Source organism: Osmerus eperlanus, chromosome 22, assembly GCF_963692335.1.
Source record: "Osmerus eperlanus chromosome 22, fOsmEpe2.1, whole genome shotgun sequence".
NCBI lineage: Eukaryota > Metazoa > Chordata > Actinopteri > Osmeriformes > Osmeridae > Osmerus > Osmerus eperlanus.
The window spans coordinates 6,034,951-6,058,706 of NC_085039.1; the positions used below are offsets into that span (position 1 = coordinate 6,034,951).

The 23,756-nt window shown below is 40.9% G+C and overlaps 1 protein-coding gene across 3 annotated transcripts in view; it reads left to right on the forward strand.

The window, feature by feature from the left end:
* Positions 1-23,756, forward strand: part of sipa1l2 (signal-induced proliferation-associated 1 like 2) — a 58,039-nt gene that overhangs the window by 28,475 nt on the left and 5,808 nt on the right. For 2 of the 3 annotated variants that reach the window (XM_062447856.1, XM_062447858.1), the window contains exons 7-19: positions 1,085-1,242; positions 1,857-2,436; positions 3,582-3,856; positions 6,429-6,671; positions 10,460-10,603; positions 12,015-12,109; positions 12,409-12,500; positions 14,423-14,823; positions 17,374-17,598; positions 18,514-18,567; positions 19,638-19,749; positions 21,403-21,634; positions 22,840-22,971. In XM_062447856.1, the coding sequence (XP_062303840.1) occupies positions 1,085-1,242; positions 1,857-2,436; positions 3,582-3,856; positions 6,429-6,671; positions 10,460-10,603; positions 12,015-12,109; positions 12,409-12,500; positions 14,423-14,823; positions 17,374-17,598; positions 18,514-18,567; positions 19,638-19,749; positions 21,403-21,634; positions 22,840-22,971 (2,743 nt within the window). The remainder of the gene's footprint in view (positions 1-1,084; positions 1,243-1,856; positions 2,437-3,581; positions 3,857-6,428; positions 6,672-10,459; positions 10,604-12,014; positions 12,110-12,408; positions 12,501-14,422; positions 14,824-17,373; positions 17,599-18,513; positions 18,568-19,637; positions 19,750-21,402; positions 21,635-22,839; positions 22,972-23,756) is intronic. The other variant, XM_062447857.1, reaches the window with a different exon arrangement.

Here is a 23,756-nt window from a genome sequence, read left to right on the forward strand (position 1 = left end):
TTATTTTGCAGTAGTACATTTCAACTTTCATATATCCTACTGCATGGGCGATTGTATATCCTGTTTGCAACTATGAGTCAAATGCCCTTGTTTTATCATTATTGCCATCATAATAGCACAGATTGCTCAGTGGCCTTCCCTTGCCCACAGCAGACAGCTGGTAATTTTGGACCTTTAGTCACAGTGTGCTCTGCTGAATTAGAATTGGCATTTCTCATTTTGTAGCCTGTGAACTGTTAATGGGAAAGGAAATTGCTGGAAATGTTACCGCAGCAACATTTCTGCATGCAGTTGCCAATTAGCCGTGTGTGTGGCGTTTGTGTGAATATGTCAGATACATCTAGAAATGGTGGAATGGGGTCCCTGGCACCCTGTTTTCTTGCTAACAGAAAACAGAAGTGTAACATGTATTGTGCAGAGAACTTCAAGGACTGCTAGTGTAAACTGAAAGGACAGTCCTTGTGACAAATTAGTTTTACCGTAAAATAGCGCCTGCACTGACAGAGCAGCTTCGATTTCAGGCCCTCCTAAAGCTACATCCATCTGCTGGTCCAGGACACACTTTACTTTGTGAGTGACATTTCTGGAAAGCGTTTCCCGTTTGAAAAATCGAGCCAGTGTTATATGATGGCATTGCGTGTGTCTTGGACCTAATTAGTGGACTTTGTGTGATTTGATGATTTATTTCTGGGATCAGGGCTGATTGTCTGGGATTAGCAGTAATCCTCCTGAAGGTCTCCAGAGAACAGATCTCTTTCTCTTAACTCCCTGAGCTGGGCGGCTCCGCCACAATCCTATTTGCTCACCACCTCTGTCGAGGGAGTAAGGAGGCAGATCACACACTTGATTCAGATGTGTCTTAATCACATGTTATTTACTATCAAAAACTTCACTGTTACATGATTTTACGCAGATAGCTAAATAAAATTCAGGGTAAAAGCTCAATGATAGAGCTAATGCACAGTATTTGACCCAGGTTCAGAATCATTGGGTGATTTGAATTTGATGTGTAATAAGTGATATGCTTACTTCAAAGTTGACTTCTTTGTCATGTGTTTCCTGTCTCTTTTTCCTCCTTTTGCAGCTACTGAGAAAGAGACATATTGGAAACGACATAGTCACAGTCATTTTCCAGGAACCTGGTGCTCTTCCCTTCACTCCAGTAAACATCCGCTCACACTTTCAACATGTCTTCATCATAGTCAAAGTACACAACCCCTGCACTGAAAATGTTTGCTACAGGTGAGCATAGTGGCATTCATACAATGCACTTTGGGTGAATAATTGTGTGAGAGGATACAAGTACTCTAAGGATTCAAACACATTTTGTTTAAACGTATTTGGTTAGATTTTTGTGTTTACTCCAAATCAGGTTATGTTAAGTGATTCAGAGGACCTTCATCATTCCATTTCACACATTTTACTGTACCTATGTTAAACATTTACTTGGGAAAACATTCTATATTTGCATCCATTATCATTGGTTGTAGCTGCTACAGTATTCCTTTTGCATTAGGAGTTTAATCGTTTGAGTTGTTTCTATTTTCAGGTTGTGGATTATTATTATTAATATGACATTAATCCTTCAAATGACCCATTCTGTTGTGTGTTGCTCTGTTTGTTTTTCTTTAGCAAGATTATAGGAGTAAATTAAATAGAAAATGTTATTTGTTATTATTTTTGTTCTTATATATCAGACCGAACAATGTGTGGTGACAAATTATTGTGTTATGTGCGATGACATGTGGCAAGGCTAGTCACAGGGTGACATCCTCTTGGACTTGATGCCTTTTAAAAAGAGCACTTTAAAAAACAAAGTTCTTTTGTTTTACATTTCTTTTTTCTCCCTTCACCAGTGTTGCAGTCACCAGATCAAAAGATGTTCCCGCTTTCGGTCCACCCATCCCACAGGAAGTGATGTTCCCAAAGTCAGCAGTGTTCCGGGACTTCCTCCTGGCCAAAATGATCAACGGTGAAAATGCGGCTCACAAGTCAGACAAGTTCCGTGCCATGGCCATGCGCACGAGACAAGAGTACCTGAAAGACTTGGCCGAGAATTTTGTCAGCGCCACCCCGGTGGACTCATCTGGCGCAAAGTTCAGCTTCATCACGTTGGGCGGCAAAAAGAAGGAGCGTACAAGACCTAGGAGGAACAGCCACCTGCAGAGCACAGGGGCGGTCACCTGGGCCGTGGTGGCCCGGGACTTTGGACAGTCGGCAGACATTGGCTGCCTGTTGGCTGTCTCCAACGAGTTTGTGGTGCTGATCGAGGAGGCATCCAAAGAGGTGGTTTTTAACTGCTACTGTCGGGACGTCATTGGTTGGAGCACGTTATGTGGGAGTGTCAAGCTGTTCTACGAGCGTGGGGAATGCGTGGTGTTTTCTGTTCAGGAGGGATGTTGGGATGACGTTCGGGAGATCATGCAACGCCTGGAGGCGAGTATATAAGGATGCTTTCAAACTTAACCTTTACTGAAACTATATCCTTATCTAGATTTGTAAATATGCCCACATTGTCAGATTTGAGTGTTGGACATTTTACCTTTACCAAAGAGGCCTTACCTTGGATGAATTAGATATTAAAACATGATGGGTCAGGGTTTTCTTGTAAGTTGAAGTTGGCCTGGGAACTGCAATTTACCTCTCTAGAAGGTTGTTTTAAAATGGCTTAAATGAAGGGTGAGCCATTACTAATCTTGTTAGTTTAAATAGTTTACCTTGGGTGAGAAGAACTCAATCCCATGCTCTGGCCAATCACTGCAGTCAGGATAATTGTACGTCATAAAATAAACAAAGAAGCATAACTTGTTGTGGTTCACATACCATGTGCCTCATACCTCAGACAGTTCATTTTGGGCCATGGGATTTTCCAAAAGTGTACATAATCTCTTCAACAAAGAGGAACTGGGGGTTGTATCTCAGTTGAGCTAATAACGCATCGACACGCTCTGCCGGTTGGTGATGAACACTGTGGCCAAGTGTTCTTCACATAATTAAAGAAACACATGGCACATTTGGAGAATGCCCCCTGATTCCCACTCCCTTTTTTATTGGAAACATACAAACAACCCTCTCTTTGCCAACCTAAAATCAGTGCCTGATGTTTCCAATAAACCCAGCTACCAAGTTGAATAGGCCATGCTGTCTTTCTAAGTAGAAAGAAGGAATGACTTAAGCAGTTTGAAGATTATTCAATAATGTCACTTTAGCCAAAGTTAATAAAGGCAAGCGTTGACCCAAGCCAGTTGCTATAGAAGATGCAACCAAAATATATAAAACTTGGTTGATGACTGCCAGTGCTACACGTGCTTAGTAATATTTACACATTTTAAATAAAATAATAAACCAAGCCTTTATTTAGTACTAATTATACATTTTAATGTTTATATTTTTATAATGGAATTTAAATGTATTCCAATTAGCATTGTATTAGAAGTGTCCAATCTAGTTGTATTTTAGTATGCTGATGGTTTATATTTAAGTATAATGTTTTGAGATGGTTATAAAATGTTTATATATATTTCATAGTGTACATTACTGCTCTTAAAAGCATCTTTCTCCACTTATTTGCACCCTTGCAGATTGTCACCCGTGGCTGTGAGACAGTGGAGATGACCCTGCGGAGAAACGGTCTTGGCCAACTTGGCTTCCACGTCAACTTCGAGGGAGTTGTGGCCGATGTGGAGCCATTCGGTTTTGCTTGGCAGACTGGGCTACGTCCCGGCTGCCGATTGGTGGAGATCTGCAAGGTGGCTGTTGCATCGCTGTCTCATGAGCAAATGATTGACCTGCTCCGCACGTCAGCTGCCGTCAGTGTGGTCATCGTTCATCCGTATGAGGATGGGACTCCAAGGAGGTCAGTTCACTTGGCGGCCAGCCAAATAAAAGGGACCACGGTTTAATAGCAAATGGACAAGAACAACAAAGAAAAAGTTCAATATTACCTTTACCTTTTAAAATAGTCAAATCAACATTTAATTTTATAGCCCTTTTTACAAGCAATGTCACAGAGGGGTTCACATACGCCCATAGAAACTGCCCCTCAACCAACCTAAACCCTCAACCCTATACTTGTTGGCCTTGTCATTGCAGAAACTTGGGGATGCAGGGAAGCATCCAAGCTAATTAGCTCCATAAGCCATGACCTAAAGACTCATTAGGTTAATCCATGTTATTGATGTAATTCAGCCACAGGCCTCACGCAATGACGCAATATGTGGATAGATACTGCATTGAGCAATTACTGCCCAAAAATATTAAGTATGTTGCCTGCCAACTGGTATTTAATGTCATGTGAATTTTTGTCACCTTTTGATGCCTTGTGCCTGTGCCATTTGGAGAGGGTATGTATTCAGTGGTTAAATCAAAGAAGAAATGGCTGCTCCCAGTTTACAGTCAAAATGACTTCACATTTTGGAAAGTTAACAGTTTTATTTTTATGTTTATGTTTGAAGCAATTCAATCAATTACTAGTTTGAAGCCATCTAGACCAATGATTACCATCTTGTCGACCTCTGTGGTTAATGCAGGTGGGCCGCCAAAACAATGAAAACTAAAATATTTATATATACTGCTGGTAAAAAAAATTATGTAGAGTATACTGTTGGTAAAATATATATTACCGTATTTTCCGCACTATAGGGCGCACTGGATTATAAGCACTGTCAATGAATGGTCTGAGAGTCTGAGACAAACGTGTGTGACTAGCGTATGTGTGTTTGTTTGTGAGAGAGTGTAAAGTGGGTTACCATGTGTGACTAGTGTGTGTACTGTGTGTGTGCGTATTTGTATGAGACAGTGTAAAGTGGGTTCTTAGTTCCTACCTGACTGACTGCATGTGTACTAAGCATCCCTTGTTGGCCAAATACTGTAGCTAGTTTTGTCATTCACATAGCAATCACACTGAACTGAATTTGGCATCAACAACATGACTTTGAATACCTTGTTCTAGACCAATACATTAAACAAATGGTTTTGGCATTAACATGCCTCCTGAGACTACTGCTTAGACTACTTCTGTTTTGATTAAAAAGACACTAAAATACAATTTTAATTGACTTAAACTAGACTAAATGTCATCAGTTTTCGTCGACTAAAACTAGACAAATAGTCATGGATAAGTCTGACTAAAATAAGACTAAAATGCTCAGACTTTTAGTCGACTAAAACTAGACTAGACTAAAAAGAGTATGAACGTGACTAAAACTAATAAAAACTAAAATGACAGCTTGACACAGACTAGACTAAAACTAAAATTAAAACAGGCCGCCAAAAACAACACTACAGATAAGTCAGTCAGTCAAACTTTATTAAACGTGTTCACAATAACTCTCAACATTGTTCAAACGTTAATGAGCGTATTCACAATAACTCCCAACCTTGATCAGTTGTAACACGTAAAAAAAACAGTCTGATACCTGTCTGAAATTGGAGTCAGGTGGCCGAGCGGTGAGGGAAGCGGGCTAGTAATCCGAAGGTTGCCAGTTCGATTCCCGGCCGTGCCAACTGACGTTGTGTCCTTGGGCAAGGCACTTCACCCTACTTGCCTCGGGGAGAATGTCCCTGTACTTACTGTAAGTCGCTCTGGATAAGAGCGTCTGCTAAATGACTAAATGTAAATGTATGTACCGCTAAAACGAACATTAGTGTATTCACAATGTAATATGGTGAAGCACAGTATGTATTATTCCGCGACACTCCTGACAACGGTAGCCTTAATGCTGCAAGCGGTGTGGCTTTGTAGTTTACCAAAGTCGTACTAAAACATTTTGACAGAGCGCCGTGTACCACACAAAATCGCTTCGAGGTCAGTAAACACAACCAGAATGAATCCATATATAAGGCGCTCCGGATTATGAGGCTCATTGTCGTTTTTTTTTTGAAAATTAAAGGCTTTTAAGTGCGCCTTATAGTCCGGAAAATACGGTACATTTAGCTTTTAATACATCATGACCAAAACGTCAATAGTTACGCTTGGCATGTTTGCTATTTAAAATTGTTATATGGAACTATAGGAATGGTTGTAGTTATACAGGTTACCTCTCTTTACAATGTGTGTTTAGTGTGGCACTGATGGACACTTTGTCTTCTGTGTTGGCTCAAATAAATGTTGCCATGAAAGTGAACTGTTTGGCTCCCGTGGTGAGTTAAACGTGTGATAAGAGCGAATTATGTGAACGGATGTGTACACGGGCCGCATAAAATATTTGAGCTATGCAAGTGGGCCGCAAAGTGGAAAAGGTTGGGAATGGCTGATCTAGACAGTTGGAAGCATTCTGGAAGCATGGAAGATTCTTCCTTGCCATTTACCTAATGAAAATATAATTAAAAAATCACGTTCGTTAAATGACCTCATACCAGTGGTAGTATGGTATGATATGGATGGAAGTAGTTAGGGAATTGACCTATTTGTATTTTTGTATTTTCAGGAGCTACACTGAACTGTACCGCGTGCCAATGGTGGAATATAAAGTGGATCACGAAGGAGCACCCACCCCCTTCAGAATGACCACTGCTGCCTGGCATCGGGTCTCCGCCGTTCCCGGCGGTCCACCCTTATCCCGTGCCTCACCGACCCAAGGGCCCAGCCCGGGACAGCAGATGTTCCAGTACGTCCATGGCACCATCTCCCGCAGCACCTCCTTCGACAGGAAGCTACAGGATGGAACCAGGTACCCTTCCCCTTCCCTCTCCCAGTCTTCTCCTTTCATATCTATCTGTTGTCTGCTTCATGATGGTTCTGATTTTCAGAAGAAAATAATTCACCTTTGTTCACGATTGAAAAGGTTAATTCCTAACTATTCAAAATGGATAAGTCCTCCTTTATCACACAAAACTAATATCCACTTGGCGTTATTGATGTAATCTGCCAACACCACTTAAAGGGTGTTTTGTGACTGGGTCCTATCAGATTATATTTGAGATGAGGAAATGAGAACAGATAAAGGGAAGTAGTCCGGCTGGACTACTGTAACGCACTTTTCACTGGTCTTCCCAAGAAAACCACTGAAAGACTACAGCTCATTCAAAATTCTGCAGCTAGATTATTAACCAAAACTAAAAGGAGAGAACACATTAGTCCTGGCCTAGCTACTTTACACAGGCTCCCTGTTACCTTCAGAATTGACTTTAAGGTCCTTTTCCTCACATACAAAGCTCTACACGGACAAGGACCTAGCTACATTGCTAACTCCCTTATAAACTACACACCAGCTAGAACACTGCGATCATCAAATGCAGGCCTATTAGAGGTCACCAGAAGCAGTCATAAGAAGATTGGTGATTCGGCCTTTGTCAATTACGCCCCAAAACTATGGAATAAATTACCCATAAATATTAGGGAAGCAAACACGCTAGACATTTTTAAAAGACAGCTTAAAACCTACCTTTTTACCGAAGCATTTAAGTAATTTTATCTCAGAAAGGTTTTACTACTTTTATTAGTTATATTATTGTTTTTATAGATTTGCTATTTTAATTATTACTTTTATCACTTGTATTATTGTTTTTATTGATTTTATGTAAAGCACCTTGAGCTACAATTCTTGTATGAAATGTGCTATATAAATAAAGTCTTACTTACTTACTTACTTACTTCTAAAGCCTGGTCATAGCCATTTGCTTATTTTTAATGTGACAGTTATTGTATAACATTCTATTTTTGTACTGTATATTAAAGAGTTCCTAATGAGTTGTGCATTTGTGTAATTATCCTAATGGACACAATGGGAACCTCTATCTTTACTGGCCTCACAGTAGCATTTGCATACCCCGTGAGCAATTAGGTCAAGGTTTTTTAATGTGATTAGCATAAAATTAACAAGGGGCAAGCACATGACTGGGAAACTGAATCCAACAGGAAACAAAACAACACAAGACTAAACATTTGTGTTTTACCATTTCTATGCTTTGTCAGTACAATCCTAAAGAAGGTAGTACTTACATTCAAAAGAAAAAGTTTGAAGAAATATCATGTGAGATAAAGCATGTACCAATACTGTATGTAAATTCAGGCCCCATGTTTGGGAGAAGTGGGTTTCATTTAAAGCCTCAGTTATTTTCCTTGGCACATTAAAGGGGTGGGAGTGATGAGGTTAGCTAGCCTGGCTTCTTGTCATGTGAATATTTTATCAAGCTCCTGGTTGTCAAAGCTCTCTTTCGGAGTCCCTTACAGTCTCCTGCTGTGGACTGTCCTCAATGTCACACACACGCACGTAGTGAGCTGGGAGGCCAACACTGCTCTGGTGTCTGATAGCATTCTGTTACATGTCAGCTGTGTTAGGTTGCTGTGTATGTATGTGTGTGTGTATGTGTGTTTGTGTGATGTAACAGTTGTGTGTCAACTGTTTTCATGCATGCACTCAAATGTACAGATGCTGTAAATGAAAGTACATGCATGTGTGATTGCCATTTATGTTCCATTTATGGAAACCATAGCATACTTTGTTTGCTGTTGTTTTTATTGTGGGAAAATGAACGTTAAGTGTTATGCCCCTGGTCAGTGACTGAACACAATATGGCATTGATTGCTCTTCGTCAAAAATACAATTATTTTTGGCATCAACGTTCTTTAGATTGTAATATATATTTTGATCCAAGCATATCTGACATTCAGCATCAAGAGCTGGATATTTAGATTCCTATTCATATGGATTCAGAATTACATCATCAAAAACCTGGTTAGGAACTGGTGTACTCAGTATGCTGTTGTGGGCAAAGGGCATTGGAGTACTGTAGTAGCTATGCAGTACTGGGGTGCTACCTGCACGTACCTGGGTGAAAGTAGTGTGGCTATTTGAAACCAAAAGGTCAGTGCTTTACTGCAATGAGGGTCTCCATTAAACTTTAGGTGTGCCAAACCCATATTTCACCAAAAAGAGGATGAAAAATTAAGACTTTTCTGAGGTATTTACTAAGTAAGCATGCATTAATGTACATGGCATAGAATTTACCATAAGTGAAATAGACACTAACAAACATACTACACAAACCATGCATGTGCACCTAAGTACGCATTAAGCTTTTGTCCACTTGGAAACACCATGTCACACTGTGGAGGACATTGACTAATATGCATGTGTTTAGCAAAACACATGAGCACACAATATTGCTGCTCGGTGTGGCAGGGCTCTAAGGGGTAGTTAATCATGCTATGCATTTAATCCTAAGACTATTTTTAAATATAATATGTTGACTTTATGTATCTTCTTTTATTATTTGTTTTCCCCTCAACTTCATATTTATCTGTATTTTCCCTTGGTTCTACCGCTTTTGAATGACAAATATGACTTAAAGGGAAAGCATTCAATATAACATTTTGACAATTGTATTTGTTCGGAAAGAGCACAATTTAAAGGCAAGAAATATAAATAATATTATGATTTGTCAAAGTGCTTTTAGGTATCCTAACAAGCTTTGACTAACATTTCCTTCACACTTTCATTTATAAAACATGTGTCTTTGTCTTGGGTATGAACATGTAAGCTATGTAGAGTACAAAGCATGATGAGACTACAAAAAGTGCCATCTTTACCTTTGGGTAATACATGTAGAAACTCTGAGTTCTTTGTTTGAGGTTGTGTGAAGCCTTATTGTAGTTTGGACCCCCCTTATCACTACAATCCTTGCCAGTCTGCTAATTGGCTGACTCCATTCGCAGCTGCCAAGGCTTTGCCACAGTCCCCATCTCTCTGAGATGCTGAATATGCAGCGTTTCCCACCCCATCTGGAAAGAACTCATCCTCTCCTCACCCCCCTCCCCCTTCCCCCCCCCAACATACCTCCCTCCTTTTTTCCAATCCCATCACTTCCCCCATAGCACCTTTTGAAACTGTCCTCATGTTTTCCATATGTTCCGTGGTTTTGAGATGCTTGGCGTTCCTTTTGGGCCAGTGGCAGCATCAGGTTTCTCACCCGGGAGATTTACCATCTTCGTTAACTGCTTGGAGACAACGGACACTCTGCTAAGAATAGCGATTGCCTCACCCCATGCAGGATGGAGCCTCTCCCTGAGTCCCTGATACAGTGACACATGCACCCTCCCCTATTTAAATTGGAGGGGGGTGAATTATACCACAACTGCTTTTAGTCACAGGTCTGTCATGAATAGGCCCACCAACAAGCAAATGTGCAAATATGTCTTTTCTTGTCAGTGCTTTTGTGTTTTTTGAGGATAAGCAAGACAACAGTTGTTGGTTTTTAATTGCCAACCAATCCAGAACATTGCTATTCACTGTTGTTGCTGTAATTGTTTCATGAAGAAAATTCAGTTTGATTAATTTAATGTCATGGCCAGCACCTGATATATTTAGATACAATACAGGTTACATTAACAACATGTTATGTGTTACGATGCCCCAGACATACCAATATCCAAAAAATCACTCTCTTTGACTCATGTTCTACTTAAACCCTCAGTAATCCCTAAACGCAGCATCCCCATGTGTCTCTTCTTTTACAGCGTTAAGGATTATGAGATATCTCCCACCCCTTCATGTAGCAGAGGGGAAACAGGCCAGCTCTACTGTAGCTCTCCCAGTAACCAGTCCACCTCCAGCGATCCAGGACCAACTGGCACCTGGTCCCAGAAACTTGCCATTAACGGGTAATGTGGGCAACATCTATAACAACTGAGCGTTAACTTGGCCAGGCATTGCTGATATCCTGTAGCAGGGATCCTAAGCTGTACATTTTAACCTATTTTGGGAATGGACTGAAACAAGCAAAATAATACATTATTGCTGTTATGATCTGTTCTTACCGTTATGATTAATTTCTGTATGCATGTACACATTTAGAGAAGTGGCATGCACTGAATCACTGCTATTGCTTGGTATTCATATTTATAAACCTGGGTAAGTGGAGGATAGAAAATGTACAGCCACCAGCTGGTTTACCTGCTTGATACTTGGTCACTGCAACAGTATGCTTTTTCTTGGTAAAATTAACCTAGAATTGAACAGTGTGTGCTAAAAGGATCTGTGTATCACAATATAGATGAAGGAGGAGAAAAGACAAATGCTTGGATATTTGACTATCTTAGACCAGGCTGCATTTAAGAGAGTTGACTTAAACTATATTCGCTAAACAACAGTATTCATGAATTGATCAAAATACTTCAGTTCCAAAGACACCAACCAGAATTTGAAGATTAGTAATTAGGTAATGACTACAACATTCACACTATATACAGAATCTGCATGCTACATATTATACATAAAAATGGTGATGTATCACCATTTAACATGCATCTAGAATTGGATGACACTTCCAACACAACCCCCCCCCCCCCCCCCATACCGTCAACAAGCCCCTGACCCCTCTGCAGTCCAGACAGGGCAGTCCAAGCAAGAGCCACTGGCGGACCACCCCTCTGGCTCAGGTTGCAGGCATTCCAGCAATATCCCACATTCTCCCTCGTGGAAATGTGACTAGGCTGCCATACTCTTTCAAGATTGTGTTAAGCTAAGGGAACGTTCTAGATATAGCTTCCTGCTATGGCCTAAGCACAAAGGCCTGTGATGGTGAGCTTGATTGCCAAGTATAGGCCCAGCACACATTCTTTGGCTTTGTCATTACAAGGGACAAAGAAAAGACAAAGGCAGGTTTGGGTTTTAAAAACTCAACTGACGACTAAATGTTTCCTCTCTTTTTTCCTTCCTTCGTTTGAAAAAGACACTGATCCGATAAGTTGTAGTTTGTAAAAGCTGTGCTGTTGAAAGCTTTCTTGACTCGTCTGATACTGTAGAACTAGTGACTATCTCAAGAATGAGAGACGGGTGCAAGGAAAGGAAAGAAGGGTTTAGGATGAAGCCGTGTGGTATTCCATGAACCATTTTTGCAGGTTCATATGAAATTTGACTGAAGTAAGAACTATGTGGCAGTCTAGAAGCTAACATCCACAGCTTCCACTGACCTCAAATACAATCTTTGATGCATGTGTTGAAAGATTCAAGCAATGTCCACATTCCACCTTGCATACAACAAAATAGCAGCAAAATATCCTTTGTTAATAGGTCTCAGTCCCCTGCTCTCCTTGACCCACCTGTTGATAAGGAGGGAGAGAGTCGGAGTGAGGGAGAGCCCAAGCTTGAGAGGACCAGGTCTGCAGGTATGACTTAACACTTCCCCTCCTACCTTATTTGAGGATAACGACTGTAATAAGAATAGATTTGGGATACATGAGTCTACTGCAGATAATGACAGCTGCACACAATACAATGTAGGCAACTATGATTACAAGGTCATGTGTTAATTCTAGTGTTATGTTTGAATCTTGAACAGAGCTTTCTGGAACTCGAGCTGACCTCAATTCACTAAAATGACAGATATGTCTGCCACTAGAATGTTAATAAAGAAATGGAGTCTGTATCATAACAAGCAATGACATGGCTTCCTCTTCTTTCACAGAGGCCAAGTGGCACCATCCCTCCACAAAGATTCTGAACATGAGGGAAAGAAGCCAACCAAGACAGGGAGCTAAGGACTCCAAGTTCCAACGTGTGAGTATTAGAAGTAAAAGAAAATAATAGCAAGGGAAAATGAATTCCAGTACTGCACAATACACTACCACAGTTCAACCAGTTTACAGTTGTTCCTCAATTGTTTTGGTTCAATTCTCGAATGAGAATGTTTTGTTTTCAAAACAATAAATTCAAATATCCAAACTGGTCAACATTTGTATTTATAATAAACATTTCCATGGTTGACTGCCATGGTGAAAAAACATCAAAACATTTTGAGCAGTACGGCTCACACAATGACAAAATTGCTTTTCATTTTGGTAGCATTGGCCAATTCACTGATTCAATAACTACCTTTTGAAGCATGTATTAAATGTTTTGGGTGATAAACTACCTTTTGCAGGCATGCAATAGAGCATGTACAGCAATAACAGTTGTGGGGATTGCACTTATAGTTTAGACAATGTTAAGACAGTTTCCAAAAATGAGCCACAGCGAAACTGTAAAAAAATACAATGAAGCTTTTGCTACTTGCCCCTGAATATAATGTTATAGCAGATGGCATTTGGCAAAGCATCATTTCAGCCAATGAGGTTTGGAATTTGAACTTCCAATTTCAGCTTGTGGTACATAAATACAATTTGCAGTGTAGTGAACTTCATTCAAAACCAACTTCACCTAGTCAGTGATGTGGTTTTTGTGTTGTCATCAACATAAATAAATACAGATTTTAGTTATAGTTACAGTTTTTTCTATATTTTTTCTGATTGTTTTAGTCATTAGCCATTAACAAATGGTTTCATCAGAATTCTTTGACTAGATATGAGCTACCCAGGATCTAACATTTGTGTCAGAGGACATCATCATGAACCAAGCATTCAATTATTCAACCCAACCTTCATTGCATCCAATGCCAGTCAAGTGAAAGTACCCCTTAGGAGAAGCCATGTAATTCAATGAAGGCTCCTCACAGGATAACCGCAATACTCCCAGGACCTCTTATTTCGTCCTACATGCATTAGCAAAATGCAAGACATCCACAGCCATCGTTCGAGACCGCAACATGATCCGCTGCGCAGATGGGCTCTTCGCCTTTCTCACACGGTCACTTGATCTTTATCTGACCGGGTGTTGCTTTCAGTGCAGTGGACAGCTCAGTTACCGATACACCTCGAAGCATGTGACGGACGTCCAACGCAATGCCTGCGTAGGGAGAAGACCTCATGTCCAGGGCAGGTAGACCTGCAGCTGACAGATTTGGCTAGGAAAGGTCATACTACCCTTGTTGGTGGCTAAATTCTCGAAACGGCAAGCTGTCGCTTCAAGTTTATTCAACTGTTTTTTGGGGGGGAAGGTCATGTGACTTAGCTTGTGACTTAGCTTTCTTTAAATGTTGTTTTTTTATTAATATGACAAATGAATGTTTGCGAAAGTTTTGTCCCCCTCCCAAATCTGAAAAGTACTTTTGGGGGGTTTCCCCCCCCACCCCCATGCCCACCAAATGTCATGAAAGAAACAAGAAGCAATTTTCCCTATGGAGAGCTGCATTAAGCATTCATAGTGTCTACCATCTATTTGGAAAGGCTTGGTTATTGAATTTTCAATGAATTGGGCCTCAGAAATAATTCATTTGACAATTCTGGCATTTAAGTGGAACTGAGATTGCCTGTGACTAACTCACTTTTAATAAGATTAAAAAGTTTGATGGCATTATTTAAACGTACCAGTGGCCTGTCTAAGTAACACAAACTATTTTATACAAAATGTGTAACCAGGGTTATGAGCTTACCATAATTGTGCTTTATGTATCTACTGAATAACCCAACCCATTACAAAATTATAATAATTAAGGCTAGATTAATACAGAAAAAATACATTGTGTGGTGTATTTACAGTTTTATTATTATAGTTTGAAAATAATATATACTAACCCAACATCCTTTTTTCATATCTCTTCCCAGTCTGGTGACAAGGGGTGCTCCAGCCACTCGAGCAGCAACACCCTCTCCAGCAACGCCTCCAGTGGCAGCAGTGACGACAAGCGCTTCGGTTCCGGGGATCCGATGGACCCAGAGTCCCTGGGTCTCACGTACATCAAGGGGGCATCCACCGACAGTGGCATCGACACGGCCCCCTGCATGCCCCCTCCTCCTCCGCCACTTGCCGGGGGCGTCCCCGCAGCCTCCAGGCTGGTACTGCAGGACTGCAGAGGGGAGCAGTGGCCACTCGAGTACCCAGGGGGATACCACGCAGCAGGGACCCCTGATGGAGGGCTGCCCCAGGGCTTCACGCAGGCCACCTCTGCTGGGAATGTGACCGATGGAAGTCTGGGAGATCTGAGTGAGATTTCCTCCATGTCCAGGTAAAGATTGCCTGAGGGGCTCGTATCTTTAGTACTAGGGGTGGGAATCTTTTGGTGCCTCACGATTCGATTCGAATCAATTCTTGGGGGTCACGAATTGATTAAAAATCGAGCCTGAATCGTCATTCAAATGTGAATCGATTTTTCACCCCACCATTTATTACCAATTGGACTCGCATTTTCACAGACAATATAATTTCATTTCTTCAATACCACGAGGTAGGATTTTATCAGTTAAACAGCAAATGTTTTTGAGGTGTCAGTTGGCTGAGCGGTGAGGGAATCGGGCTAGTAATCCGAAGGTTGCCAGTTCGATTCCCGGTCATGCCAACTGACGTTGTGTCCTTGGGCAAGGCACTTCACCCTACTTGCCTCGGGGGAATGTCCCTGTACTTACTGTAAGTCGCTCTGGATAAGAGCGTCTGCTAAATGTAAATGTAAATGTTTACTCCTAGACAGGTCTGCAAACGCCTTTGTAAACCGAGATTTTTTAAAACGTTTGTTAACCGAGACCATAGGTCGAGTTTTACAAACAAATCATTTTAACAAATCGAGGCGACAAAGCGTTTGCTGACCTGTCGAGGAGTAAACATTTGGTTTCTTATATACTACAACAATACGTGGGAAGATCACAAATCAAACAGGTCGAATCTGGAGCAGACGCCATGTTGTCAGAGCAATCAGCTGCACTTGCACTGGTGACGTCACTACACCTCCAAGGCAACATATCAACAACATCAATTCATCTTCTGTCTGCTTCAGATACTTTTTTAAAATGCGAAGCGATTGCGGACCTGTGCAGAAACCATATTTGGTTGTTTTAGTTTTTTTTAGGCAACTTACGCTACTTTGTTGCCGAGCAGATGCTCCGTTGTTAAGGTCAATGGCTACATCTCCAAGGCAACCGCTTGTTGCTAGGTCCATAAAACCGTTTATTTACCTCTGCGAACATTCGGGAGGTATATAAACGGTATTATTAACTTTTGAGAACGTCTTCTGGACCAATAGGAACAGCGTATTGGTCCAATTATTACACTAGTATATAAGAAACATAGATATCGAATAGGTCATTGTCACATTTGGACTAAAATCAATTGTTCAGGCACAGCTATGTCTGAACAATTGATTTTAAGTGGAGTCGGATGTGTACTGGGTGCATCACCAGTGACCTTTTTTCTGTATTTGGCTTGTATTTGCTTCAGGTTATTAGATAGAGGCCTTTTGTGCGAGCTACATACTGTAGCATAGTGGACTAGTATAGTCGACCACCCAGATCCAACCTAAGGCAACTACAATCAAGCCCAGCATCTGCTATGTCATTGTGTGCTGTTATTTCTTCAGCCTGTCTGTTCTCTCTGTGTTTAATAAAAAACAGCAAAAAAATAGCACACACAGGCACATCTTTCCCTTGACATTTCAAATTCTTTAGTTTATACTTAGCGTAAGGGGTCCCATTATTGTCCACCTAGCTCTCGACGCTCGTCAGGAATTTTATGAAAATGTTGATAGAATACAAATAAAAAACATTGTCACATGTACTTGAATATATAGATACACACCTATATGATCACATTACAGTTAAACATTAATTAGGGATATGCCTAGAAATGTTATTTTGCTAATTTTAGCAGTTAGCCAGTGGGCTCCTTTGTCATCTGTCCAACCACTTTCAATAGAGAAATGTCAAGTTTGACGCTGAGCAAGACAGATGCTACACATGGTTGGAGAGCGATATTTAAATATCAAAGTATGAGGCTGCAGCAATATAAGGTGTATATATAACGGTGAGTTACTTTCTTTTGTTGCTGCAGCAGATCTTTTAAAATAAATTAATGGAAGAAACTGTCATGAATGATAATAGAGTCTGGAATGTTGGAGAGTTTGAATGGATGATAATGGGTCCCCTCACTCTACCTACCTTTCACATCCTCAACTCAAATGCAGGCTTTAATAAATAGCTTATCTGTTTGTAAACCACCACCCGCCCCTCACACCCCACATTTCTCCCCCCCCAAAAAACCCAACCTTCAGTCACTTCCCATGGATATTTGTTCACACCTCAATGTCGGGGGTCAGTCAAGGGGAGATGGGCAACACAGCATCCTGCTGGGCCTGGACTTGAAAGGTGACAAGTAGTGTTGTGAGAGGCCCGCTCTGCAGCTGTGGCATGGCACTAGCTCCCAGCAGTGGTTTACGCAACCACTTAACAGACTGTGACACAAATATGCCTAGAATAGTCCCATGGCTCCAGTGTCATTTTGTTTATCGGACTGTCATCAACATTAACTGGGTTGGCTAGAATCGCTTTGTAGTGGCTGTGGTGGAAACTGGTCTTGCTGGTCGTGTCAGAGAGCAGGATTTTATTTGAGCTGGTGGACACAAAATAAATATGTTCACCCTCTCTGAATGTCAAATTAGCTGATCGTTAAGACACATTGACCTTGGAAAAAATTTAGTCATGGGTTATTCAACTGTTAATTGATTGTGAAATGTACAATTTAGTGACTTATTTTATGGTAATTGGTGACGTTCCAAACTTTGTTTTCTTAGTGGGTCTCGACACTCCGGCAGCCCCTCAGAGCGTGCATTGAAGACAGCCTCTTCCACAGACGCATCCAGAGTCTACATTGTCTCACCTGGTGACACAACATCTGGGGCAGGGCTTATTGGTCCCGCCCACCCCCGCCAGTCACCAGGAAAGGAGTACCTGATGGGCTGGAAGAAAGCAGAGGATGGTACCTTAGTGGAGGAACCACAAAGGCCAAAAGACCTTGCGTGAGTACATCTGCTGTGTAATGGATTGCATTCTTAGCCATGAAGTGGCCATATAGCTAGACTTAGCAATACATGGTTTTCTTGAAGGTAGCCTTTACAATATTATCTGTCATGATGCAATTTTCTGGTTGGAATTTTGCTTTTATTCCGCAGAAGATTCTTTTTGGCGTATATTATCTATGTGAATTTAAGAAAATTCTAGAATAAACAATGTAATCAATATCAAGGTGCTTGGATTGTGCCAGTTAAAGTTGATACAGTACACTTACCTAGCATGTACATTACACCAAAGGCCCACTTCGGCAGACTTTGATCAAACAGGACAGCTATATTAATTATAAACTAAATGACACTCCACACTTGGCACATGTCTTGTCTTATTAGTTTCCTAAAGGTTAACATCCTTCCCAGAAGCAAAGAGTCGAGTCTTGCGTCAATTGGCTTGTGTGTCTGATCGAAGAACAAAAGTTTGATTAATGACAATGCAACTGAACTTGGGAACATCACATTTGTGATCAGCATTCTTCCTCATTCATGTATGGTTTCTCACATCAGCATCAATGGTTATTTTTTATATATTATTTTTACTATGCTGACATTTTTGGGGGGATTAAAGGTAAACAGGCTTCATCTTTATTAAGTGTTCCACTACAGTTTCTTTAATCATAGTATGACATTATTAACAAGGACTTAATATCTTATTGTAAAAAAAAAAAAATACACCTTGTAATAGAAGGAGGTAACACTGCTAATGATTGTGCAATTTAGGTAATATACTGTACTCCACACCGACGTGGCTATTCTGGTAAAAGTTTAACTTATTATAGGTATCATTTTGAGCCGTTTATGTACACATTGTTTATGTTGCACATGAACATTGCTATTATTTTCCTCCTTTTTCATTTTGGATTTCAGTGGAGTGGAGAGCGTTTTGTCTTTTCTACTTAAGACACTGACGCTGAGATCCAGGTATATGAGCATTACTGCACCTATTGGTAACACTTTATTTTATGGTCTTAATACTTTTCTTTCCTGGTATTTCCTTGAACACTAACTTAACACTCAAATATACTATAAAATACTATTTAAATTGGTCACATATGAACCAATGTACAATTAGAACATAAAAAATTGTTTCTAATATAAGGTCAATATCAGTAGCAAAGAAGACTGAAATAAAGTGTTACCCACTAACTTCACCTGCACGGTGTGTGCACATGCCCCAACCTAACCTGTTTTCGCTGTTATCTGTTAGAATACAGTTCCATATCTGGAACTGTAAATCATGGTTAACTCTGTTCGTATGAAAGTCATGCCTGTATCCCTGTAACTTACCGGTATGTCTTTGTTATGGCTCAGTCCCAAATCTACCACACAGTGCACTGCACTACTTGGCTGCTATCAACAGGATAAAGTGTAGTGTTTATGCGGTGGGGATAAGATTAAATGAAAACTTTACTCATCCCTGAAGGGAAATTCAGAATTTAGGATCTCTAAAGGGCAGGGAAAAGCTGGTTGTAGCTGTGGTATCAATGAGAGGTCATCCTTGGTTGTCACACACATTATGGCCATCACTGTTTGGAACCATTGCTTTAAACAAGAACACAGGCCTAGTTTAAAAAAGCCATTTTATGTCAATATTCTATACATGTGTATTGCAAGTGTCCACCTCAAGTGTCCACCTCACCCTTGTCCCTTAAGTGTGCACTTACCCCCCCCCCCCTCCCCCCCCGGATTTATGAATTGTCAGCTGTCATGGCAGGCCTCAGGGCTGGAAACCATACTCACAGCGGTTCTTTTGAAGGCTTGTCGATCAATGAGGTTTGGTGAGCACGTGCACGTCTTTGTCACCAGAGGCTGAGAGTAGTCCATCATGCTGTGGGGACTGCCCCCATCCCCACCTGCCTTTCCACCAAGTTGTGTAGTTACTGTGTCCCTCCCGACATGCGCGCACACACACACACTTCTACCCCTGCTCTCTCCTTTACCCGCCGCTTGATTATCTTGTCTCTCTCTCTTTCTCTCATGTATTGTTGTAGGCTCCGTGCCGTGTTTGGCACAGACGGCCAGCTCCAGCCCGGCCTGAACAGGGAGTCCTTCCTGAAGATGATGCTGCCCGACAGCCCCCTTGGGCAGCAGGGCCCGGGGAAGGTGAGCCTTGACCATGCCAAGTGGTGTAGCAGCCCACTGTCTTCTGGTTCTGCTCTGTTTTGATCCTTTATCTAGCTGATATGGACCATCCCGAGACAATATGTAGGAGAAGGGGATCAGTGTTTAATTTCTCATTATCGTATTTTTAAGCCAGTATCCTTGGAAGTGTCGAATTTATGTTATATACAGAATGCATGTATTTTACCACATAGCAGTGGAGTACAAAGTTGGTATAAGTACTTCACCAGAAATGCTAAATGTAATCTTTATTATGTGAGGGAGTGCTTGGTAAAAGGAGGACGTTGGTTTAGGGATCACACAATTATCTATAGATGTGCACCTCCGTGATTCACTACGCATTACCCTCCTCTGTTAACCTCACGCAATCAATTCAGACGACATGGATGTTAAAATGTGACAAATTCAAACAAGCTTTTTTTGTCTGGGGCTTGTGATGCACACACATTTTTCACATTGCAGCTTGCTCTGCCTGTCAAAAGGTTGATTTAAAAGTATCACATTCAACTCCATCAGCCAACAATGTTGGAGACCTCACTGGCTGGCACAAAGCCTTGTGGTTTATTAAGGAGAGGCAATGCGACCAGAAGAAAGAGGGCGAAGGTTGGGAAGTGCAAATGGGATGTTATTTGAAAGCTTGCATGTTTTTTTGGACTGATTTCTCTGTCACTTGATTAATAAATGCATTTCCTTTGGAAATAAAATGGCTGACAATAGTATTCCTAAATGATGCCCAATTTCCAAATTATTGTTCTGTGTTACAATTGCAAAAATATGATGACATATCTAAGATAGTAATGTTGATGGAGAGAAAACGATTGTCATTTTTGACAGTCCATGTAGAAAACTGTATTTAAGATAGTTTATCTACCAAAAGGAGTCCTACAGTCATTAGACTGAAACCTGGAAGTGCAGCTGCCATATTAGGACTCATACTAATATTGACATTATTTCTCCTAATTGAATTTGAAGAGACCTAACAATTACTATATCCCACTGAGTGGAAACTCGCTTTTATTCTCCCTTGTTTTGTTCTCTCTCCCCTCACCACTATCTTTCTATCTGAGGGCACTTTTGAGACACCCTAATTATCGCACATTCAGTTTAGCAAGTTTTCATCAGCTTTTAGCTTCAGCAAAACTAATAGAGCAATTACCAGTCAGGCAAAAATACTGTTTAGTCAAAAGATTGCTGTCTTTATGCTTGTTTTGCAAAGGTGGTAACAATTTACACTTTAGCAAGAACTGACAAAAATGTGATTAAATTATAGTGAAGCAGCCTTTTCAAACTATGTGGTAACAAGGTATGGAGGAGAGAACAAACCACACGGTTGGGAGTTCTGGCGAAAGGGCAGTTAAAGACTGAGTCACCAAAAATAGGTTAGGACTAACGTACAGCAGACTTTCCTATGAAGAGCCCATCCTTCCCCATTCCTTGTTTCACCAGTCAGTTCTACCTCTAAACTGCAATACCATGTTAATACATTGCTGTTAACACATGCATTGCTACGTAAAAGGTAACAGTAATGTATAAACTGTTTTTGTTGTTTTGGGCATATGACAAATTCTTTTTTTATATGGTAATGCAGTATCCATCCTTCACATTATCCATATCTTGTTCCTCTCCTCTTGCCAGACACTCACCGGATGCCATGGCTTCTTGCCTGCATCTCCGCGGCGTTCCCTCTACCGAACCCTGTCCGATGAGAGCCTGTGCAGCCATCGACGGACCCTTTCATTGGTCAACTCACGGACCTCTCTCCTGGACCAGTCCCTGGCCAACGATATCCTGTTCAGCAGCGCAGCACCGTACCACAGCACCCTGCCCTCTCGCATGGGCCTCCGCATCGGGCAAGGACTGCACAAAAGTGAGTGTCTGCCTTGGATTTATTTTCATAGCTCCAGAAAGTGTGTTGTTTGTCAAACAAATATAATGGTGAGGGTACAGTATGTTAGCATCTCTATTGTTCATTAATGGATGGAAGTTAAGATGTAGCTAGAGAATGTTTTCAATGACCCTGATGTGTGTACCATAGAAGATGGTTTAGAGTAGACTGGCATGTTTTGAATTCATACCTCATTAAATGCAAACCTTTACTGTAGGTATAGAAGAATAACAATGCTCTCTTTGACAAAAGCTAAATTCATAGAAAAATACCATACTAGGGTTTCCATCCGTAAGCATAACAATTGTTCTTCTAATCTTTATTCATATGTTGAATCTTAAAAGCACCCATGTAAAGGGTTCAACTTTAAGAGACGTATTCTGGCATCAAGCTTGTTATCACAAGTGTTTGCTGAAAAAAAGAAAAACCAAAGTGAAGGATAGAAAGAAAAAAAATCTTTCTCATTCAGATTACCTTTCGCTTAGCAAGGTCTGTTGAGAGGCCAGGTAGGGTCAGAAACCAAAGGGAAGATGAACCTCCGGCTGTGCACATAATCGAACATCTAGTCCCCAAATGCTGACCCCAGCGCCAGTGACCTCCCACAACTCAGGTTAATTGTCTGTCTGGCAAAGGGAAGCTAGTCTTCTTTGCGCTCATTTAATCAGCTTTTCAGTCTGTGGCAGACTGTGACATTGGGTAAAAAAAATATAGCAGTGAGGCAACGTGTCTGCAATTTGAGTACATAATTGTCCTCCCACCCCCCCACCCCCCCATAATGTCTAGCACAATCGCATCTGCTCAAGCTGGAACGAATTGACTAGAGGCTGAGTTATAATGGCCTGTACAAATGTGTTTTTTCGGTGACAGTTATTATGAGACTACACAACCTTTATTTATTTGTAATAAAAGAAAAAGCTATGCATTTGGTACAATCTGTTTTATTACTTGTTTTATGCACAGGCTTGATTCCTCATCAGTACTGTACTGACAAATTGAATGTAATATACTTAGATAATATCCATCACTGTATCTTTGAACTTGCATTGTTCTGGCGTGACTGAATTGACTATGCAGGCCAACAATAATAAAACAAGATCATGTAAGGCTAGAGTAGGGAGAGAGTGAAAACACAGACTGGGCCTTTTCTCGAGTACCTTTTATTGATCCGAAATAATGCATTTCTACAGATGAGCTTTGGTTTTCTGACGGTTCCCTGGCCGAAAGGGCCAAAATGGCAGATGGCAGCCTGATTCCTCTCCCAGACACCACCTCTGGCCTAGACTGGTCTCACTTGGTGGACGCAGCCCGGGCTTTCGAAGGTAAGCCAAACATTCTGATCCATACCGGTATGGTGCATTTGCATGATACCACTCACAATAAATGTTTGTTGATGTTTGACTGCTTGATGTTGCGCCAGTGTTGATGATGATTACTCATAAACAGTAACAACTATCCTGACCATGCTCACAATGAATAATGTAATATTTTGTATAATATTTTTTTAAAGATGTATTTTAGACCTTTTTTGGATTAATTGAGACATTTTGAGACAGACAGACAGAAAGTCTAAGTGAGAGAGGGAGAGTAGTCATACAGACATCTCCCAAACCGTAATCAAACCCTGGCAGCTGCGTTGATGCACCTGATGAGCCACTATTCATTCTTGAGTTATAAAATCTCTGTCAACCTGACCTGGTCAAAACATTTAGGCTCCCTTCTTATCTTCTGTATACCTTGTGCCAAACTACCTTAAGGTGCTAATTGGAAAGAAATGAGAAAGAGAGAGAGGCAGAGATGGAGAGAGTATTTTTGGAAAATAGGAAATGAAGCCATTATCACTATGCAAGCACAGCAAGGAAGCACTTTGCAAAATTCAACGCCACCTCACACTGTAATAGCACCCTTGCTTGCACACTTTGTCTTAGACAATTATAGCTTCTCATGACACGTTTTAACCTTGTTCTGAGTAATTCAGTGTTCAGGTTAGCTGGCACGGAGTGGTGTGTGTTTTGGTGTTATAAAGGGCTGTTAGATGGCTTGTGTTTTATGATTTTCACAAATGGATTCCTGTCCTTTTGTGACCTCTGATTTATGATGAATTGAT